The sequence below is a fragment of the Centropristis striata genome, chromosome 13 (assembly GCF_030273125.1).
Source record: "Centropristis striata isolate RG_2023a ecotype Rhode Island chromosome 13, C.striata_1.0, whole genome shotgun sequence".
NCBI classification, from domain to species: domain Eukaryota; kingdom Metazoa; phylum Chordata; class Actinopteri; order Perciformes; family Serranidae; genus Centropristis; species Centropristis striata.
This window is the reverse complement of record NC_081529.1, coordinates 8,913,274-8,931,570: the sequence shown is the minus strand read 5'-3', so window position 1 is coordinate 8,931,570 and position 18,297 is coordinate 8,913,274. Positions and strand designations below refer to the sequence as shown.

General features: G+C 36.2%; 2 protein-coding genes across 3 annotated transcripts in view; one reads left to right on the top strand and one right to left on the bottom strand.

The window, feature by feature from the left end:
• Nucleotides 1-5,920: 5,920 nt before the first annotated feature.
• mchr1b (melanin-concentrating hormone receptor 1b) lies at nucleotides 5,921-9,489 on the bottom strand. Its single transcript, XM_059348427.1, has 2 exons — nucleotides 8,930-9,489; nucleotides 5,921-8,403 (listed from the first exon to the last, which is right to left on the bottom strand). The coding sequence occupies exons 1-2, from the start codon at nucleotides 8,994-8,996 to the stop codon at nucleotides 7,382-7,384; spliced, it is 1,089 nt and encodes a 362-aa protein (XP_059204410.1). The 5' UTR covers nucleotides 8,997-9,489; the 3' UTR covers nucleotides 5,921-7,381.
• A 3,756-nt stretch (nucleotides 9,490-13,245) lies between these two features.
• grb2b (growth factor receptor-bound protein 2b) overlaps nucleotides 13,246-18,297 on the top strand; it is a 35,259-nt gene continuing 30,207 nt past the window's right edge. The window contains exons 1-2 of one of the 2 annotated variants that reach the window (XM_059348208.1): nucleotides 13,246-13,464; nucleotides 16,582-16,835. In XM_059348208.1, the coding sequence (XP_059204191.1) occupies nucleotides 16,758-16,835 (78 nt within the window). In that variant the 5' untranslated portion in view covers nucleotides 13,246-13,464; nucleotides 16,582-16,757. The remainder of the gene's footprint in view (nucleotides 13,465-16,581; nucleotides 16,836-18,297) is intronic. The other variant, XM_059348209.1, reaches the window with a different exon arrangement.

The window sequence follows — 18,297 nt, the reverse complement described above, 5'->3', positions numbered from 1 at the left end:
ACAAATCTATATCGGCATGGCTTTGTCAGTGAATCAGCCTTAAAAGCCTCTCAAGCACTACCAGATGATCAGCTAAGTACCTTCGGGTTTAGATATTAAGGCTGTAGGACCGAAATTTAGAACACATTATGCCAGTTAATGGATGAGCAAACACTACTCAAATACAGTACAGCAAACTAACAAAAGAGGAAGACAGGAAGGAGTTGGCGGGTCTCTTTTCTCATCAAGGTTACACAGACGTCAGCTCCATACATGGCACTTTTATCTTTGTTTAAAACATAATGAATGGTGCTTCTCAATCATTGTGACAATGGAGACTGATGGTACCTGTTGAGAGATGCATTGAGGAAACCTTTAAAATGAAATGATCTGACTCCAACACAAAATCCTCCCCTATTTCTCTCTGCCAATCGTTTGATGGGGAATGATGAGCAGGAGACATCTGAGTTCTCAGCTTAACTTAATTTTATTACAATACGTTAAGGAATGTCTCTGGGTTCAAACTACACGTCCCTGACATGACTTTAGGCTGGTCAGTTCATGGAGGTTGAACCAAGAATAATTTCCCTAAAACCCAGTTTTATAGCCTAACAAAGTTTTCTAAGAACGTAGGTAGAACTCTTCCAGAAGTCGCCTCCTCTCGATCCACTGATTTGTCAGTTTAATCAATATTTGGACACATCATGTCACCAAGCAGAGAAGACAGTTATCTTTCTGCTCAGCACACCATGTCTGTAACCTGACCTGTTAACAAAACTTTCAAAACACAAACTCCTGCCTTGATAGGACTTACAGAGATAGTATTGGAAACACAGATTTTGCATAAATATATGAAAAAACATAAAATATATCTTTTTGTGATTATAGAATCTTACTCTAAGTAGGACAGAGAACGTTTAAGCAAGCAAGTTCATGCAACTGAATTGAAGTAATTGTAAGTCCAATGTGGTGGCCTTTTGTACACTACTGGCCAGACGTCTCATCCTGTTCAGATGGAAAGAACCTCTTCCCCCTTCATATTCCCACTGGATTAGAGAGACTATGCACCATCTGCAGCTAGAAAAAATAAAATACTCTCTCCAAGGTTCCGTTTTGAAATTCTATGCAACCTGGCAGCCTTCCTTGGCCTTTGTGGGTCAAATGGAAGCAGAAAATGCAATCCTGTAATATGTGTAAACCCTTTACTTGTATGGTCACATAGGTGTTTTTTGTTTCTGCTGTTTTCATGTACATGACTCACCTTATCAAGTACATAAAATGACTATCTTTGATTTAGCGGCACAGGTCTGGTTGGGGTGGTGGTCGGGGATAAGTTACTGTTTGTATTATGTTTGTATTTTGTATTTTGCATATAGTGAAAACCTGTGCAGCACTAATGTTATACCTGCGTCAATCATCTAGGATGGATTCAAACAGGTTTCAACTAAATTAAATTAGAAAGTTAGTTTGTCTATGAGGCAGATTGGGGAAAGCTTGCTGTCCTCATAAACAGCTGCTCCATGCTGGCATCTGAAAGTGGGAGAAGATTGCATGGGTTGATGCAAATGAAACAAAGCGGTGCCAACAAAAATCAAGCCTGAATCCTTAATTATGAAAATCAGATAACTGAAAATGGAAAACTTACAGTTGTGCATCATGAACCGTATGGATATCCACTACTGCCACATCCCAGTCACTGTCCACTATTTATTTCCTTTATTAAAGCGAGAGTACATTCACCTCAGTATATCTGTGATAATGTCTCTATCAGTCTGCAGAGCACACTCATTTGTGTTTTTCACTTGTGTGTTTAATTTCACAGTACATTATTTATAGCATTGGGTTTGTGCCATTTCTAACCTGCTGCGATAAAGATAGACCACCCGTGGCTGGATTATGACACTTTCATGCCTCAAGTAAGTTTACTAACAGATGATAATGACACAATGATACAAACAGGTCACATCCTTGTAGCTGTTTTTCAAGTCTCTGTAGCATCTCTTTGAGGTCGTTCTGCTTCTCATTGTGTGTCTTTCTTGTCTTTTTGTTTCGCTTTAAAGTTTCGACTCATTATTGTCATTTCATGACCCTTAGTAGTTGTTTTAAATCTCTTCACACTCATTTTGTCTCTTTGTTGTTGTTTCGTGCCTCTTTGTTGTTTTAAATCTCTTCACACTCATTTTGTGTGTCTTTGTTGTTGTTTTGTGCCTCTTTCTTGTTTTAAATCTCTACACACCCATTTTGTGTGTCTTTGTTGTTGTTTCGTGCCTCTTTGTAGTTGTTTTAAATCTCTACACACTCATTTTGTGTGTCTTTGTTGTTGTTTCGTGCCTCTTTGTAGTTGTTTTAAATCTCTACACACTCATTTTGTGTGTCTTTGTTGTTGTTTCGTGCCTCTTTGTAGTTGTTTTAAATCTCTACACACTCATTTTGTGTGTCTTTGTTGTTGTTTCGTGCCTCTTTGTAATTGTTTTAAATCTCTACACACTCATTTTGTGTGTCTTTGTTGTTGTTTCGTGCCTCTTTGTAGTTGTTTTAAATCTCTACACACTCATTTTGTGTGTCTTTGTTGTTGTTTCGTGCCTCTTTGTAGTTGTTTTAAATCTCTACACACTCATTTTGTGTGTCTTTGTTGTCATTTTGTGCCTCTTTGTAGTTGTTTAAATCTCTACACACTCATTTTGTCTCTTTGTTTTTGTTTTAAATCTCTTCACACTAATTTTGTGTCTTTTTGTTGTTGTTTTGTGCCTCTCTGTTGTTGTTTTAAATCTCTTCACATTCACATCTTTTTTATTATCATTTGTGCCTATTTGTGTGTCTTTTTCTTTTCATTACTGTCATTTTGTTTTGTTGTTGTTTTGTGTTTCTATTTTGAATCTCTTCATGCTCAGATTGAATGACTTTGTGGTTTTATCTTTGTGTCTCATGTCAAACCCTGATTCCAGGTTGACACACTAAATAAAAACAGATGGCATCAAATTTAGACTTCAGTGTGTCTTTACAAAAAAAATGATCAGGTTTATCATTTCAAACATACAATACATTGTTCGTGTGCAATTTGGAATTAAATATATTCAAAAAGGATAAGCTAACTATCCCATTCAATTTCATTGAAATTTTAGACAGTGTCCCAACTTTTTTGGAATTGGGGTTGTAGTCATTTTGCATCTCTGAAGTTCTTTTGTCTGTCTCAGGTCATTTTGCATCTTATTTGCACCCCATATTGCTTCCCATCTTGTTTTTGTGCCTCTTTGTAGTCATTTTGTGTCTCTTTTCAGTTGTCTAAGACTTTCATTTTCTACAGTCTTTTGTGATCGTTTTGCGTCTTTTTTTGCATCTTCTTTTGCACCTCTTTTGCATCTTGTTTTTCTGTCTCGTCTGCAACATTTTATATCTCATTGTTGTCGTTTAAGCCTGTTGTTTTGCATCTTGTTTTGATCTTGTTTTGCATCTTGTTTTTATGTCTTATCTGCAATGTCTGTCTTTTTGTGGAAACATTGCTTCTCTTCTCTTTGTTTTATGCCTCTTTACATGTTTTTGAATCTGTGGTTTCCGTTTCGCGGCTTTGTGTAATTGTTTCTTGAGTTTTTTTGCAATCATTATGTTTCTTTTTTATATTACCAGCTACATCAAACAGAGGCACTGCTTGGCAAACCATCCATGGATTCACATCAATGCTTTGCGTCATTATGCCATTTTTTTTCCACCCTTTTCATTTATGACTATTCATGTGCCATGACTTGCTGCTCTCTCTGGCTCATTCATTTACAGTTGAGATAATTCAGGGCTCAACGTCAGCTTTGAAAGCTGAAATGTAAGCACACACTGCAGCAGTTTTTAGATTTAAAATCTTTTTTCAAGGATAGTTATTCTTCACCGCAGGCTATTGTAGAAATTTCCTTGGAAATATCACACTGCATGGTCTTTTAATCAGTGTTGAAAGGTTATTTTTCCCTTATCTCTTTTACCTCAGTTTTTCTACTATTTTTTCTTCTGCTTCATCACTCATATGCTTTCGTTTCATCACACATCTTGCTTGAGGAGAATGTTTAAACTAAAGACATATTTTTTTCCCAACAGAAATAAATATGTCTTCTGTATCATCATTACACATTTCTTCACCTGTTCATGATTTATTTTCAATAGAGTGAAGCATTTAAGTGGTTATTGACGTCACACAGTTATGTGATCCAAACTTATGTATCCATATAACTCTCTCAGCAGGAATGAGAGTTGATCATTTCTTTGCTATTTCATTATTTTTGTTTTATTATTTTGGTTGGTTGTTTATTGATTTATCATGTCAATGTCATATCATTCTGGCTTTATCTCTGTTCTATTCGACCCTCTCTTAGTCTCAGCACATTGTCACAACACATATTCACTCTATTGAGATGCTTTTCAGTTGACAAGTGGCCTTGCACATCAGTGACTGGAGATATTTCAATTGGATTTAACACTTTATTGAAACTTTTTTCTTTTAAACTCAGATGGTTGCTTTTTCAATCTCATACACAAACATTCAATGATACAATGAAAAGACTGAGACGTCAATTTGACCATTCACAATGTAAAGACTAAAGTAGAATTTAACAATTAATACATACAATAGTCATACTTAGATATGCCAAAGTGTCTATTTCACATTATCCCTCCTTAAATATATTCAACCAACTAACACAAAGCATCAAAAGCTGAACAGCCTCAAGTAATGAGATTGTCCTTTTATACACTTTATAATTCATGTTTGTAGCTATTTGTCCTTGCTTTAATGGTGTTACATTGCTAGATACAAATGTTGTGGCATTTCATAAGTGTCACATTTGCATGCAGGGACCCAGCAAAACGTCTGTTATAAGATACTCCCACAATATAAATAAATTCACACATTTTAAAAAGGGACAAGCAGCACTTGATGCATCACTTTGAATATGAATGAGATAGATTATAGATGGATTCCATGATTTTTACTTTGAGTCACACAAAGAATGTGTTATCAGCTCAGAGGATGAGTAGCAATTAGTGCCGTGACGCGCTGGCTATCAAAGTCACAAACTGTATGAAACAAAAACACAACACATTCTGTTCTCCAGCAATACTAGTACATTGCAATATTAAACAGGAAACACCATTAAATACTGTTATAAGTAACATTTCAGATAATAAAAACTGTTATTTTGACAACAAAACCACAGGGTTGTCTCTTGACTTTCCTCCCCCCAAAAATGACCCCATGTGTTTTTTTGTGCAGCAGCTTAAAACGCCCTATATTTATACAGATAGTTTGTGGCAATAGTAATTATGAAGGATGCAGATTGTAAAAGAAAAGGCGGAAGCAAGTATTCCGAGTATGGGCTGAAATATATGCCACCAGAAACTGAATTTGAATTATTTATATTTGAAATTGAATTGCTTTACTTGAATAATTGCATTAAAAAAACTGAATTTGAATCACATAATTTGAATTTGTATTGTTCAATTTGAATCATTGGATTGAAAAACTGAATCTGAATTGTAATTTGAAATTTAATTTATTAGTTTGGAACTGAACATTCAGTTCTCACAATTCAAATTCAGTTGAAATTTTCTGCGACAAGGATACATGGAGCGCCTCTTCGGCCAATCAGCACCTCCGTTTTCTTTTGTAACATTTGTTGCCACTCGCCACGAAACAGAGGAAGAAGTTAAACTGGCTTGACCATGGATGAGGCTGGAACGGAACAGAACTGCTGATTGGTCGAAGAGGCGCTATGGCAACCGGGTGGCAACAAATGTTACCAAAAAAACAGAGGTGCTGATTGGCTGAAGAGGCGCTCTGTGTATCTTCGTCGCAGAAATTTAAATTTAATTTTGCAAACTGAATTTGAATTGTGATAATTGAGTGTTCAGCTCCAAACTAATGAATTCAATTTCAAATTATAATTCAAATTCAGTTTTTTAATGCAATATATTCCAGTTAAGCAAAAAAAGTTTCTTGTGGCACATATTTCAGCCCATATTTTAAAAAGAGTTTAGAGAGTTTAAAAAGCATCAAGGTCCACTAAGGCTGGGTGGGACACGACAGTCGTGTCCCATGTAATACCAAAACCAAACGTTGTTATGCAACTTAACATCTATGTCACGTCTTCTACACACTTTATGTCAACATTAATGTTGTGATTTATGTCGCACTTTGCATTGGCTTTTTTACTGACCTTAAGCAAGTTTTTCTGTTGCCTTGACCCTCTGGGGTCTGAGCCGTTTTTGATGTTTTTGAATACTTTTGATTTTGCCCTTCATGTACCACATTAAAAATATGTATACTATACCCATATTTGGTGTCCATTTTTGACAATTATATATTTATATAATTACAATTATTTTTTCGATTTAACCTACTTTATCAACATATTGAGCCCAGAAATACACCAAAATCATGAAATCCGAGTTGAAAAATTATACTATTTACTACAATAAAAACCACAAATATGCTCAATGAACTGTTTTGGAACTTAACATGTAAACATAGGATGCATATTTGAACATATAAAAAGGTAAAATTTAAATATAATAAAACTATATACAAAAAAGTCCCATAAAAACATGTATATTTTTAGACGTTTTTCTTTCTTGTTAGCTGCAACTCTTCAAAAACAAACTATGTGCAAAATTACATATTATCATTATTATCTTATCTTATTATCATATATTTGGTTTTACATAACCTGGGAATGTCAATGTTGAATGTTTTTTTGTTAAACTTCACGTGATCTGATCAGGACGGCACGAACATAGACCCCAGATGGTTAACCTAACAAAACAACTTTAACAGCATTTTTAAAACAGTTACTGTTATGTTGTAAGAGGACATGTTGTCTCCTGCCAGCTGTAGGGCCGTTCATTTTGAAAAATTCTCTTGTGTTGTATTTGAGGGTAGATTTTTTTATTCTTTTTGCATAGTATAACTTTAAAGTAATTTTGAAAGGCAATAAAATGACATGGTGGACTAAAACTTTTAATTAGTTTTTAGTTTTCATGACAGAGGTACCATAATGACTAATCAAGGTTTTAAATCACAGTAAACCTCAGGGGGCTTTCAGTCACTCCTTTGTTCTTTGTTTGACTCAGTTTTTTCTGGCTTGGTATCAAACACAAGACAACATCAAGTGTTCATCTTTCTCTCATTTTGATTTGAAAAAAAAGGATGACTGAATACAACAATTACTCACAACATGCCATGAAATGTCACAGATTATATCATTACTTGGCACATGAATGTACGTTACAGTTCATCAGAGTCACATTTGGATGTTACATCTTTATGTAAACACAGGTGTATACTGAGGGAATAAACAGTCAAGCGGCAGATGGCCATTTGTTTTCAATGGCAGTTGGCATTAGTCATGGATGGCTCGTGTCCATCTCAGTGCACAGCCACGGTGACAGGCAGCATGTTTTGAAATAATTCCCTTGCTGAATGTGATTGAGATGGTTGGGAGCTGTCTGGCGCCATCCTCAGACTCAAACTGCCATCAGCCGGAGCAGGAGCCACTCTGTGGGACGGCCGAATGGCTACAATGAACTGCCTCTTAAACGTTTCACTCAATACAATGTAGATAAACGGGTTGATGCAACTGTTGGCGTAGCCCATGCTGATGGCAATGTTGTAGGCATACACGAAAGCAAATGTTGGCTGCTGTACTCCAAGGTGGATCAGCTGCAAGATGTAGTAAGGGGCCCAGCAAATAAAAAATGCCAGGCATATGGCCACGGCCATACGGGTCACTTTTCTCGTCCGCACCCTCAACCTGCGCTGGGGCAGCGGAGCAACTGTAGCTGACATGTTTTGGAGGATTTTGAAGAAGACCCCACAGATGACTACCCAAGGAACAGCAAAGGCCAGGAAGAACTGGTAGAGGGTGAACCAGTATGTATCAGTGGCTGGGTTGGGTAGCAGGAGGGCACAGCCAACCGAGCCATCCTTTAGACGCATGAGTCCTGTGTACATCCACACTGGAGTGATGGAGACCAGAGATAACGCCCACACCACAGCCACCGCCACCCCAGCTACAAAGGGGGTTCGAACATGTTTAAAGCGGATGGGATGCACAGTGGCCAGGTAGCGATCCAGAGTCATGACAGTCAGGATGTACGTGCTGACAATCTGGCTGTTGGAATCAAGAGCTGTGATGACAGTGCACATAGTGCGACCAAAACACCACGAGCCGTTGCCCACCAGCTGGTGGATGAGAAAAGGCATGCCAAGTAAAAAAAGTAGGTCTGCGATGGACAAGCTGAAGATAAATATGTCGGGCACTGTTTGCTGGGAGCAGAACTTTGTTTTCTTCACAAGGGTGTAGATCACAATACAGTTTCCAAAGATGCCAAAGATACAGATGACACCAAAGATGCTGGGCATGAGCACATTGTTGTATTGCTCATGTTCTGAGGATACAAACACAATAATATCCATCAGTTACTTTATGACATAAACCCTGATAATTATTTACCATAAATATATTTTGTTTCAATTAATGTTTAACCCACTGAATTTAAGCCTTAATTGAACCTATTCATTACAAAACAGCTGCAGATTATCTTCTTATTCTTCAACAATAATTTACTTTTGTGACAGCACTTCAATTTAAACAATTAAACATCCAAACTAATCCAAACTTTATTTATATAGCGCTTTTCATACATAGAAATGTAACACAAAGTGCTTTACAAAAAATTAAAATAAAAACAGACAATAAAAATGACAAATCCCACCCCTCCCATACCCACATACACATCTGCATGTACACGCATACACATACATGCACACACACACACGCATATAGACACGTACGCACACAAACACACACTCAGACTCACACAGAGCACTAATTGACAGTGTAGAGAAATGGCACATTTATATATATATATATATACATATATATATATAAAAAAAAAGTCAAACTCAACCTACCTTCCTCTAGATTCTCGGGCGAGTCAAAGGATGAAAAAGATCCATTTGAAATGTAGTTGAAGTCCATCCCAAATAGCTTTTCGTGGGTTTTTTTTCCTCAAATAATAACAAAAATACAATTTACATGCTTACATGACAGTTTTCGAGCAAAAAGTCCCAAAAGAAAAGCAGCATAAAAGCATAAAATACATTAATGTAAGATACAAAGAAAGCTCAAAATGCTAGTTGAAGCTTTTGGCTCAATGATTCAAAGCCGCGCGCGTTTTTGTGTTTTCCATAAAGACTAACAGTGCACGAGACAACTGAAACGCACTTCAAAAGAAAAAGCCGACGTAACTCGCTCGTTAAATACCGAAGCTGAAGGAGACAGACAGTCCGCTTAAAGTCCAACACCCAGACATGTCCATCAGGACGGTGTCTCACTGAGCTCCTGTCCAGGAGACAAAGGTAGACTTCATTCTGTTGTCAGTAAGTCAGGCACAGAGTTTATTATCAGGGAACCTGAACGAGAGAGGCGGTGGGGGCGTGGGTGGACACATTTTCCCTCTTAACTCTATGGAGTCTTTTTGGGCTATTTTGTCCATTTTTTAATCCTTTTCATCCTGTCTGTATACCCCACTTAAAAATGTTTAAATGCCATGTTGATATATTCTTTTTCAGCACAACCTCACCTATATGACCTCATAATAATTGATTTTATTCTGACTTATGGGATCAACATTTTGATCCAAAAAGAAAAACCAACATAAATATGATCTTGTGATTGTGTTTGATCCTGTCATCCAACTCTGGTTTTTATTCTAGTGGGACTCTATTTTATTTGTGTCTTGCGTGTTTAGTGGAACAATTTTGGTCATTTTTTGTCTTTTTTTAGTTATTTTGTGTCTTTTTTTGTCATTTTGTCTTCTCATTTTGTTTGTTTCTTTGGTAATTTGTGTCCTTTTTTGTCATTTTGTGTCTTTTTTAGTTATTTTGTGTCTTTTCTTAGTAATTTTGTGTCTTCTTCTGTGGGTTTTTTTGTCATTTTGTCTTGTCATTTTGTGTCTTTCTTTGGTAATTTTTGTATCTTTTTTTAGTCATATTTTGTCTTTTTTGGTAATTCTGTGTCTTTTTTAGTCCTTTAGTCCAACATAAAATGTGATTTTTCTTTTTCTCTTTTACTTTCAAAACACTATCATGCTCAATAAAGAATGTTAAATGTTGCAAATGTGAACAAAGATTGCAAATATAACATATAAGAGGGTTACATCCAGTTCTATAATTTTATACAAAATATATTTGACCTTGTCTCCAGTTTTACTTGGTATATCATCATCAAACTGAAACTGGCCTCATGGAGTTTACAGCCAGAACTTCAGAGTTAAATTTACAGCAGGGCTCCACGCTGCTTTGTTTTCTAGTCTGGATGTCATGAAGAAGTCATGTTTTGGTGCTTTTGGAGACTCCAGAGGGTTAATGTTGTTTTCCTTTATTTGAAAATAATTTTGCCAACACATTTAGCCATAAAATCACTCTATCTTAAATAAAAGCTCTTTGTTAAATAACTAATTCTCTATATATTGCCTATTCTTATGACATAGTGTAGGCTGTGACTGAGTGGTAGCTAACAACTGTTTCGATATATATACATCATGGCTGTTTCCTATGCTGCTGTGCTTTTCTGTTGGAAACGTTTGCTATGATTTGTATTGAGCAACATAGTAATCATTTTTACAATGCACTACTAGTTTATTGTGTTAAGGCTTTCCACTAGGTGTCAGCATTGTCAAGCTATTTAAATATATTTGTTGCCACAGATTGACAGGTCAGAATTAAAAGCAGATGTCCAAAAAATTTAAACAAAGATGGATGACCAAATATTTGCCAGATAATATGTTCTATAGTTGGATAATAGCTCACACATTCCCAACATATAAGAGGAAGAAATGTAATATGACCCTAGGCTACATATTTTAGTAAATACAAAACATCATTAAAATAGTGTCTGTGCAATGAGTGTATACATATGTATATATTGTTGGCTGTTTTGTTTTAGGCATATATTTTGAATTTTAATTCGTTTTTAATAAGAACTACCAGCAGAATACCAGCTGAAAGCTTCTGATACAACATCAAGCTTATTATTATTATTATTATTATTATTATTATTATTATTATTATTATGAAGAAACATGCATGCAGTTTTGGCTACCTGGGTCACTCTAATGCATTGCCCTGTCTTCTTTTACTTCTAATACTGTCTTACTTTAACTAGTAAAGCCAGGTGTGATGTCAACAGTGGTGGAATGTAACTAAGTACATTTACTCAAGTACTGTACTTAGGTGCAATTTTGAGGTACTTGTACTTTACTTGAGTATTTCCATTCAATGTAATATGTCATTATGCCATACTTCTACTCCACTACATTTAGAAGCATATATTGTACTTTTTACTCCATTACATTTAGCTGCCAGCTTTAGTTACTTTTGACATGAAAATCGTGATAAATTTAAAGTGATAAGATGTTGTTTTTTTATTTAAAGCTTATAACAGTGTATTAAGTATTAAAAATAAGCTCTATCGTTACTAAATGAAAACACTGATTACATAAATGCATCAATACACATTGTTATAATATATTTAGAATATATAAAACAATCTATGTGGGTCCATTCTGCATAATGAGTAATTTAACTTTTGATACTTTAAGTACATTTTTATATACATTATGATAAGCTATATGATCAATTCAGCAGTGGTGGGAAAATAACTAAGTACATATACTCCAGTATTGTATTTAAGTACAATTTTGAAATACTTGTACCTAACTTGAGTATTTCCATTTTATGTAACTTTACTCTTCTACTTCACAAGTAGAATATTTAAAACAATCAGGGTGGGTCCATTCTGCATTAAAAGTACTTCTACTTTTGTTTTTTTAAGTACATTTTGTTGCTGATACTTTTGTACTTTTACTTCAGTAAGTTTGAATGCAGGACTTTTACATGTAGTGGAGTAATTTCACAGTATGGTAATAGTACTTTTACTGAAGTAAGGGATCTGAATACTTCTTCCACCACTGGATGTCAAGCACTGTTGTGGCAACAGCTTTCAGCCATATAGCGTGATGATGCTCCCTGTGGCATGTCATAAATCTGTTCATGTTGTGAAAGTGTAGCCTATTATGCTTATGTTGCTGAGGTTTTTTTCATTGTTTCTCCTCCTTTGCTCTCCTCATGTGTGCTGTGTTTCTCTCTCTCCCTCACTGTCTTCCTGCCCTGTTCACCTCTGTCTTATTGTTTGTGTGTGTTTTATACGTTTGGATGGGATGATGGCTAATTTCGTTGTAATGGTACTTGTTACTCTGAGCAATGACAATAAAGCTGATTCGGATTCTGTTATCTATCCTATTTATCTGGTATCCCACCTTCACTTATTCTATAGATACATAGAGACATAGATAGGGATATTGTATGAAGTTACTTATAATACTTTCAAACTGCTCAGGTAATGTACAAAGCAAAAAACAACAAACTTCCAAAAAATATTCAAAAATTATTTAATGAAAGACAGCTTAGTTATAATTTGAGGGGAAAACTAAATTTTTCGGACAACCAGGAAAGGCTTTTGCATTTCAATTTGTGGGGTGAAGCTGTGGAACAGTTTGAATATGGAGATCAAGCAATGTCTAAGCATGAAACAGTTATAAAGAAGATACAAAGAGATGGTTTTCCAGAGTTACAGTAATGAAGGAGGGCTTTGACAATGGCTGACATTTTCAGTGTGTCATCGAGTAGGAAACATGGGTATGTGTAGGATTATGTTTAAGTGTATGGGTATACAGGAAATGTATTGGTATGTTTGTATGCATCTATGTGTATCGGTATGGTGAACAGATATGCAAGTGTTGATACATAGAATTGATATCATGAAAATGAGAAATTAGTCTGAAGGAAACAGGTAATTTTGAGTTTGAGTTTCGATTTTGATTTCTGACCTGTTAATATTGTTTAAAGAAGTGGGGTGGGATTGAACAAGTTTTTACTTCTTCCCACTCCTTTTCAAATATGTTGTGGCATTTTAATAGAGTGCTTGGCGGCCTTATCAGTGCAGGAGTCACTAGGGCTGACTCCTGTTGATGCATTATTATTATTGTATTGTTGTTGCATATTTGAAATAAATCATTCAAATCAAATCAAAAAAATCAAATACTCATAAAAGATGATTAAAGCCAGTTGTAGGCGGTGGTAACAGTTGTGTGATGGACTTGTTGTCAGAGAAGAGTAACAGAGTGACAGGGAGGAGCTCCAGTCACAGCAGCAGCAGCAGCAGACCCTCCCATAGATATCTATGGACCCTCCCAGCGCTGTGGAAGGAAGCGGAAATAAACGTCGCAAACCTTCTGCTAGTAGCTACATTTAGACTGTAGGACGGGGTGGAAGCGACATCACACATACATCGTTTGTTACCTCTCAAGAGGAAGCAGGGAGTGGATAATTACACGAGAGGGTTTTGTTTGTTACCGTGGCAGCATTGAAACGGAATATCTCGAGTGGTGAGTTTTCTTTATGCTTACTCTTTGACATAAAAGTTGTGTACTGTTTCCTTTCGCGACGCAGGCTAGTCAAGTTCAGTAACGGCTGCTAGGCTAGCAACAACAGCTTGCGCTACGAAAAAAAGGTGTTTTCTTCCTTTTCACATTTGCCAACGTGAAGCTAGCTTGTAGGCCTCGAGCGTTAGTACACAAAATGTTTTTATTTGATGGTGAACACTTGCTCTAAGTCATGTCATCGTTAATTCGCCCGCTGTGATACGTTAACGGGGTTAAGTTTGGTAATCACACTGCATCGCAGTTATTGTTATCCGACCGTTAGCCGGCATGCTAGCTGTAGCCTTCTAGAACACTGGGCGCAGGCTGTGTGCTGGGACGGAATCGATCCACTGGGACGGTTATATACGGTTAAAACGGGTTCTAAAGCTCTAACGGCTCATAATCAGCTGTTTATCTGTCATAGTTGTAAAAGTGAAGAATCCTGAGAAGGCTGTACATTATAGATGATTATAGCAGGCTGCTCCCCTTTGGACTTCAGCTTCCCTTTTTATTACTTTGTCTTTAATAATAATAATAATAATAATAATAATAATCTTTATTTGTCAAGCACTTTTATCTTTTTTAAACTTCTTTATTGTTTTTCCCCTTTCGTTCACATACAAAAATAAAGAAGGTACATGTTGATTTATGCTTGAAATCAACACGAAAGAACAGAATGGTAGTATAAAAATAAAAGCAATAAAAATATTAAAACATTTAAAAAAACAGAGTCAAATCAAATATCAAAACAATAGTAATCAGGTTTACAGATAAGAGATTTAAATAGTAATAGTACAACTTGGAGGATGTCAAGTGTTCTAAAATTTACAGTTAATTTTTCATGGGATTATATTTAGTATAGTCTATAAATGGATGCCATATTGTGTAAAAGGTATTTATCTTACCTCTCAGGGCAAATTTTATTTATTCTAACTGCAAATGTTTTATTATATCATTCATTAAAGCTTATGTATAGCACTTAACAAAGTTACAAAGTGCTTTACAGACAAGAGATAAATACACAGTGGATGACAGATAAAAATTACAATAAAACAACAAAGTAAAGTGTAATACATACAAGTTGGAATTACAAATGTCAAAACATAGAAAGTGGCAAGAGCTGGGGGAGAAAAACAACCAAGAGATTAAGTAGTTAAAAAGGCTTTGCGATAAAAGAAAGTTTTCAGTAGGGATTTAAAAGAGGCTAGTGATGTAGCCTGTCTGACCTCAATGGGGGCCCTGACAGCACCAGTAGAGCCCCATCCACAGATCTTAATGTACGCATTGGGACATAGGGGACCAGAAGATCAGATATATAAATAGGGGCAAGGCCATTTAAAGCTTTAAAAGTGAGTAAAATAATTTTAAAATCGATTCTGAATAAAATGGGTAGCTTTACTAATGTTACTTCTGTCACTGCTTTGCTTTGTTGTTCGTTTGTCCTCAGTGGTGTTATAGTGGTCATGGGCTGAGTTGTTGACAGTTGTATCGCTGTAAACAATGGCTGCAGTCATATTTTACTACTTACCGTGACTTTTCAAAAAAAAAGAAAGTGTCCCACATCTTCTGTACTCTGCATAAACTAATAACCCGTGACGAGATAACAGATCATTTGCCAAAAAATCCTAACGTTTGCATTTGCGGACAATTTGCTGTAACTTGGCAGCTCTTTTTTGTCATCTGGCTGGCTGCTGTCAGATTTAACAGTCTTATTCAATGCAGGGCTTTATTAGTGTGAACCCATCAGAGCTACACGGTGGCATATTAGCAAACAACTTAATGAGATAACGTGGCTTTATCCATTTAACTTAGCAACTGTAGGTTTAGCCAGTGTATCACTGTCAGCTCCGTTTAAGTAAGCCACTGACTTCTCTCTGGTCGAGCCAGGTGGATGGCTGTCAAGAAATTGCCACTGAAATTTCTGTTATCCTCCTTAGAATGAAACCCAGAGTGACTATAGCAAGAACATGTAGGCCTAAACCCCTTTTAGCACCTTAAGTACTTTTGTGCTTTATTTTGAAGATTTTAAGAAGAAACGTGTAATGGCTAGACCACAAAATGACTTTCTCATGATTACAGGAAAGCGATTTATAAAAACATTTTATGAGCCTAACTTGGAGGCATTGAGAACCAAATAAAAAAGTCATGCTTGCATAGGGTTGGAGGATATGACGTAGGATTCACTTTATTGGAGAGGGTTATTAGTTTTTTTTCAGCATTTTCATTGAAACATATATGAAATATATTAAAATGTATTATCCTTAGGGCTGGGCGATATGGACCAAAAGTCATATCCTGATATATTTAGGCTGAATATCGATATACAATATATATCCCAATATTTTTATCGCAAAGTGAGAGCAAATGTTTAGTCAAAGCCAAATGTGACATGTCACAAGTAGTTTTATTGAAACCGTTTATTTAAGTCAACACAAATACTGTATAACAACAGGAGTACCTTTTTTTTTTTTTTTTTTTTTTTTTTTTTTTTTTTTTAAATCAAAGCTCCATGATGTGCACATTTAAATAAAAAAAAATGTCTTAAATAAAAGCCGCATGTTGCCTGGAGCAAGGATCACGATGCAAATTTGAACTATATTGCTATATGTGATATGGTCTTTTATATTGATATATCATCCAGCCCTAATTATTGTGGTGTGTTATTTTTTCCTTTTTCTTCTAAGCTAAGATTTTTTTCATAAGTCTGTATGATGCACTTGTCATGCTGGGAAATGTTCTTGCACCACGATTTTTAATTCAGAATGCAATTTGACATATTTTGCCTATAGTAAATATTGAGCCTCCTGTGATTTGGGTGTTGCACTAGTCTATATTTCGATTTAAAAAACATATATTATTGTGAAGCCCTATGTTCACATTTCTGTATATTCTTTGGGTTAAGGCCAAACCAAATTAATCTTTAGTTTTTGATCAAATCAACTTTATAGAGTTTGATATTATGAATGGAAATCTTCATGTCTTCGAGTAATCATATGCTTAACCTGCAGCGTTTCTCTTTTTAATAAAACACCATCCTCCTCTGTACAGTTGTCACTACATTTTAGCCTGTCTTGTTTCCAGGTGCCTCACTGTGACCTTTATGTGAGGTCTCAGCCCTAAAGGAGCGGGTCATAGACGGGAGGAGAGACTCGGAGGACAGCATCTGGCCACAGAAGCCTGGATACGTGTTTTTATTTTTTATTCAGCCCCTGAAACAGAACTACAGCCAAGCAGTTCTCCAGAACGCAGCAACAACCATGGAGGCCATTGCCAAATACGATTTCAAAGCTACTGCTGATGATGAGCTTAGTTTCAAGCGGGGAGAAGTCCTCAAGGTAAGAAAAAGCTATTTGATCATTGAATTTTAAGGCTTGTCTGCATTACTCATAATTATGAAATAGTGGAAAATATTTTCCCGCTGTTTATTTCCTGTGTAGTTAATCATCAGTATAAAATGTATTTCAGGTGGCAATGTTTTTTATTAAAAAAGAGAAAGATCCGTAGCCTAGGGCTATAGCCTAAAATCCAAAACCCTACTGAGTCATGTGATGCTAATTACATGTGGCAACAGAACAACAACATTTTAGATGCTGTGGCTCATTGTGTGATAGTAAAGTATTCCAAAAGAGCAATGCTTTTGTTACCCTGCAAACAGGCCAGCGATTAAAGAGGCAAAAAGATGCCAGGTTTTTGTTCCATTATAAAATATCTAAAGTGCTCTCTGTGAAACCCCAGGCTTGTCCAGATCCTCAGGCATGAGAAGCTTATTCAAAGCCTCATGCTTTCTGGTTGCCTAAAAAACATTTGTCATTCTCTGACCTTGCTGAGATAGCCAAGATATTAGAAAGTACATACCGCAATTTTCCTACACAATGATTCTGTGGATTTAAACGCAATCATCATAATCCCTCCGTTTGAAGCCGTAGTGATGACGAGCAGGACGAAGAGGCAACAGTGCAGAAAAATTAGATCAACTTGGTATTTAGCAAAACACATTTTCATAAGAAATCTGAAGGTTTATGACATTATTTTGATAATGCGTGACTGTAAGAATTCCCTTTTCTCCCCCCTTGGCTTATACGTCTGTCCTTTTTTTTCCCCCAATGAAGAAGGACTGCCTAAGGTTAACATGGTTCTCAGGAACACTGCTCTTAAGCCTTTGGCTCACAACAGACTGAATAGCCCGTTTGTAAAAGATACATTTGTAAAGGACCACACAGCTTTGTGTAGCCCGTCGGCGTGTTTTGAGCATAACAGTAAATTGTTTTTACGGGCAACATCTGCTTTTCCATGCACGCAGGTAGCTGGAAAATTGTTGTGATGCAACTAAATATACATATTTTATCATCAAATTACTCATTTAAATTTTTTCTCTAGATAAGCCTCCATCACACTACTGTAGCTAGTAGTGAGGGATCAGCAGTAACCAGTAAATGAACACCCTCAAAATAGTTTTACTGTTATTCCTCCCACAGAATCTTCATTTCAGCTGTGAAGGCCCTTCTGCTTTTCAGTCCACGGTAGATGAGGAAGGCCCTGAATAACAGATTTGAGTCGGGAGTTTAAAAAAGATTTCTTATCTCAGCAGGGGGCCTAGAGGGAGGGTAGGAGAGAGAGAAAGAGAGAAAGTCAGCTCAGGAAACGGAGCTTAATACAAGTTCTTATTAAATTTGCATAGAAGAAGAGAAAACACTGACGTTTCCCTCAAATTTCACTGGCTAGTGGAAAATCTCAAGTCAGATGGCAGCTCCAGCCAAGATCTTAATGGGAAATACCACAGATATTTCCCTGTAATTG

Bases quoted from the DNA above. Each gene is read 5' to 3' on its own strand.
- mchr1b (XM_059348427.1), bottom strand. From the start codon at position 8,996: ATGGACTTCAACTACATTTCAAATGGATCTTTTTCATCCTTTGACTCG. The intron at 8,404-8,929 runs GTAGGTTGAGTT...TTGTATCCTCAG, and splicing joins GCCCGAGAATCTAGAGGAAG to AACATGAGCAATACAACAAT.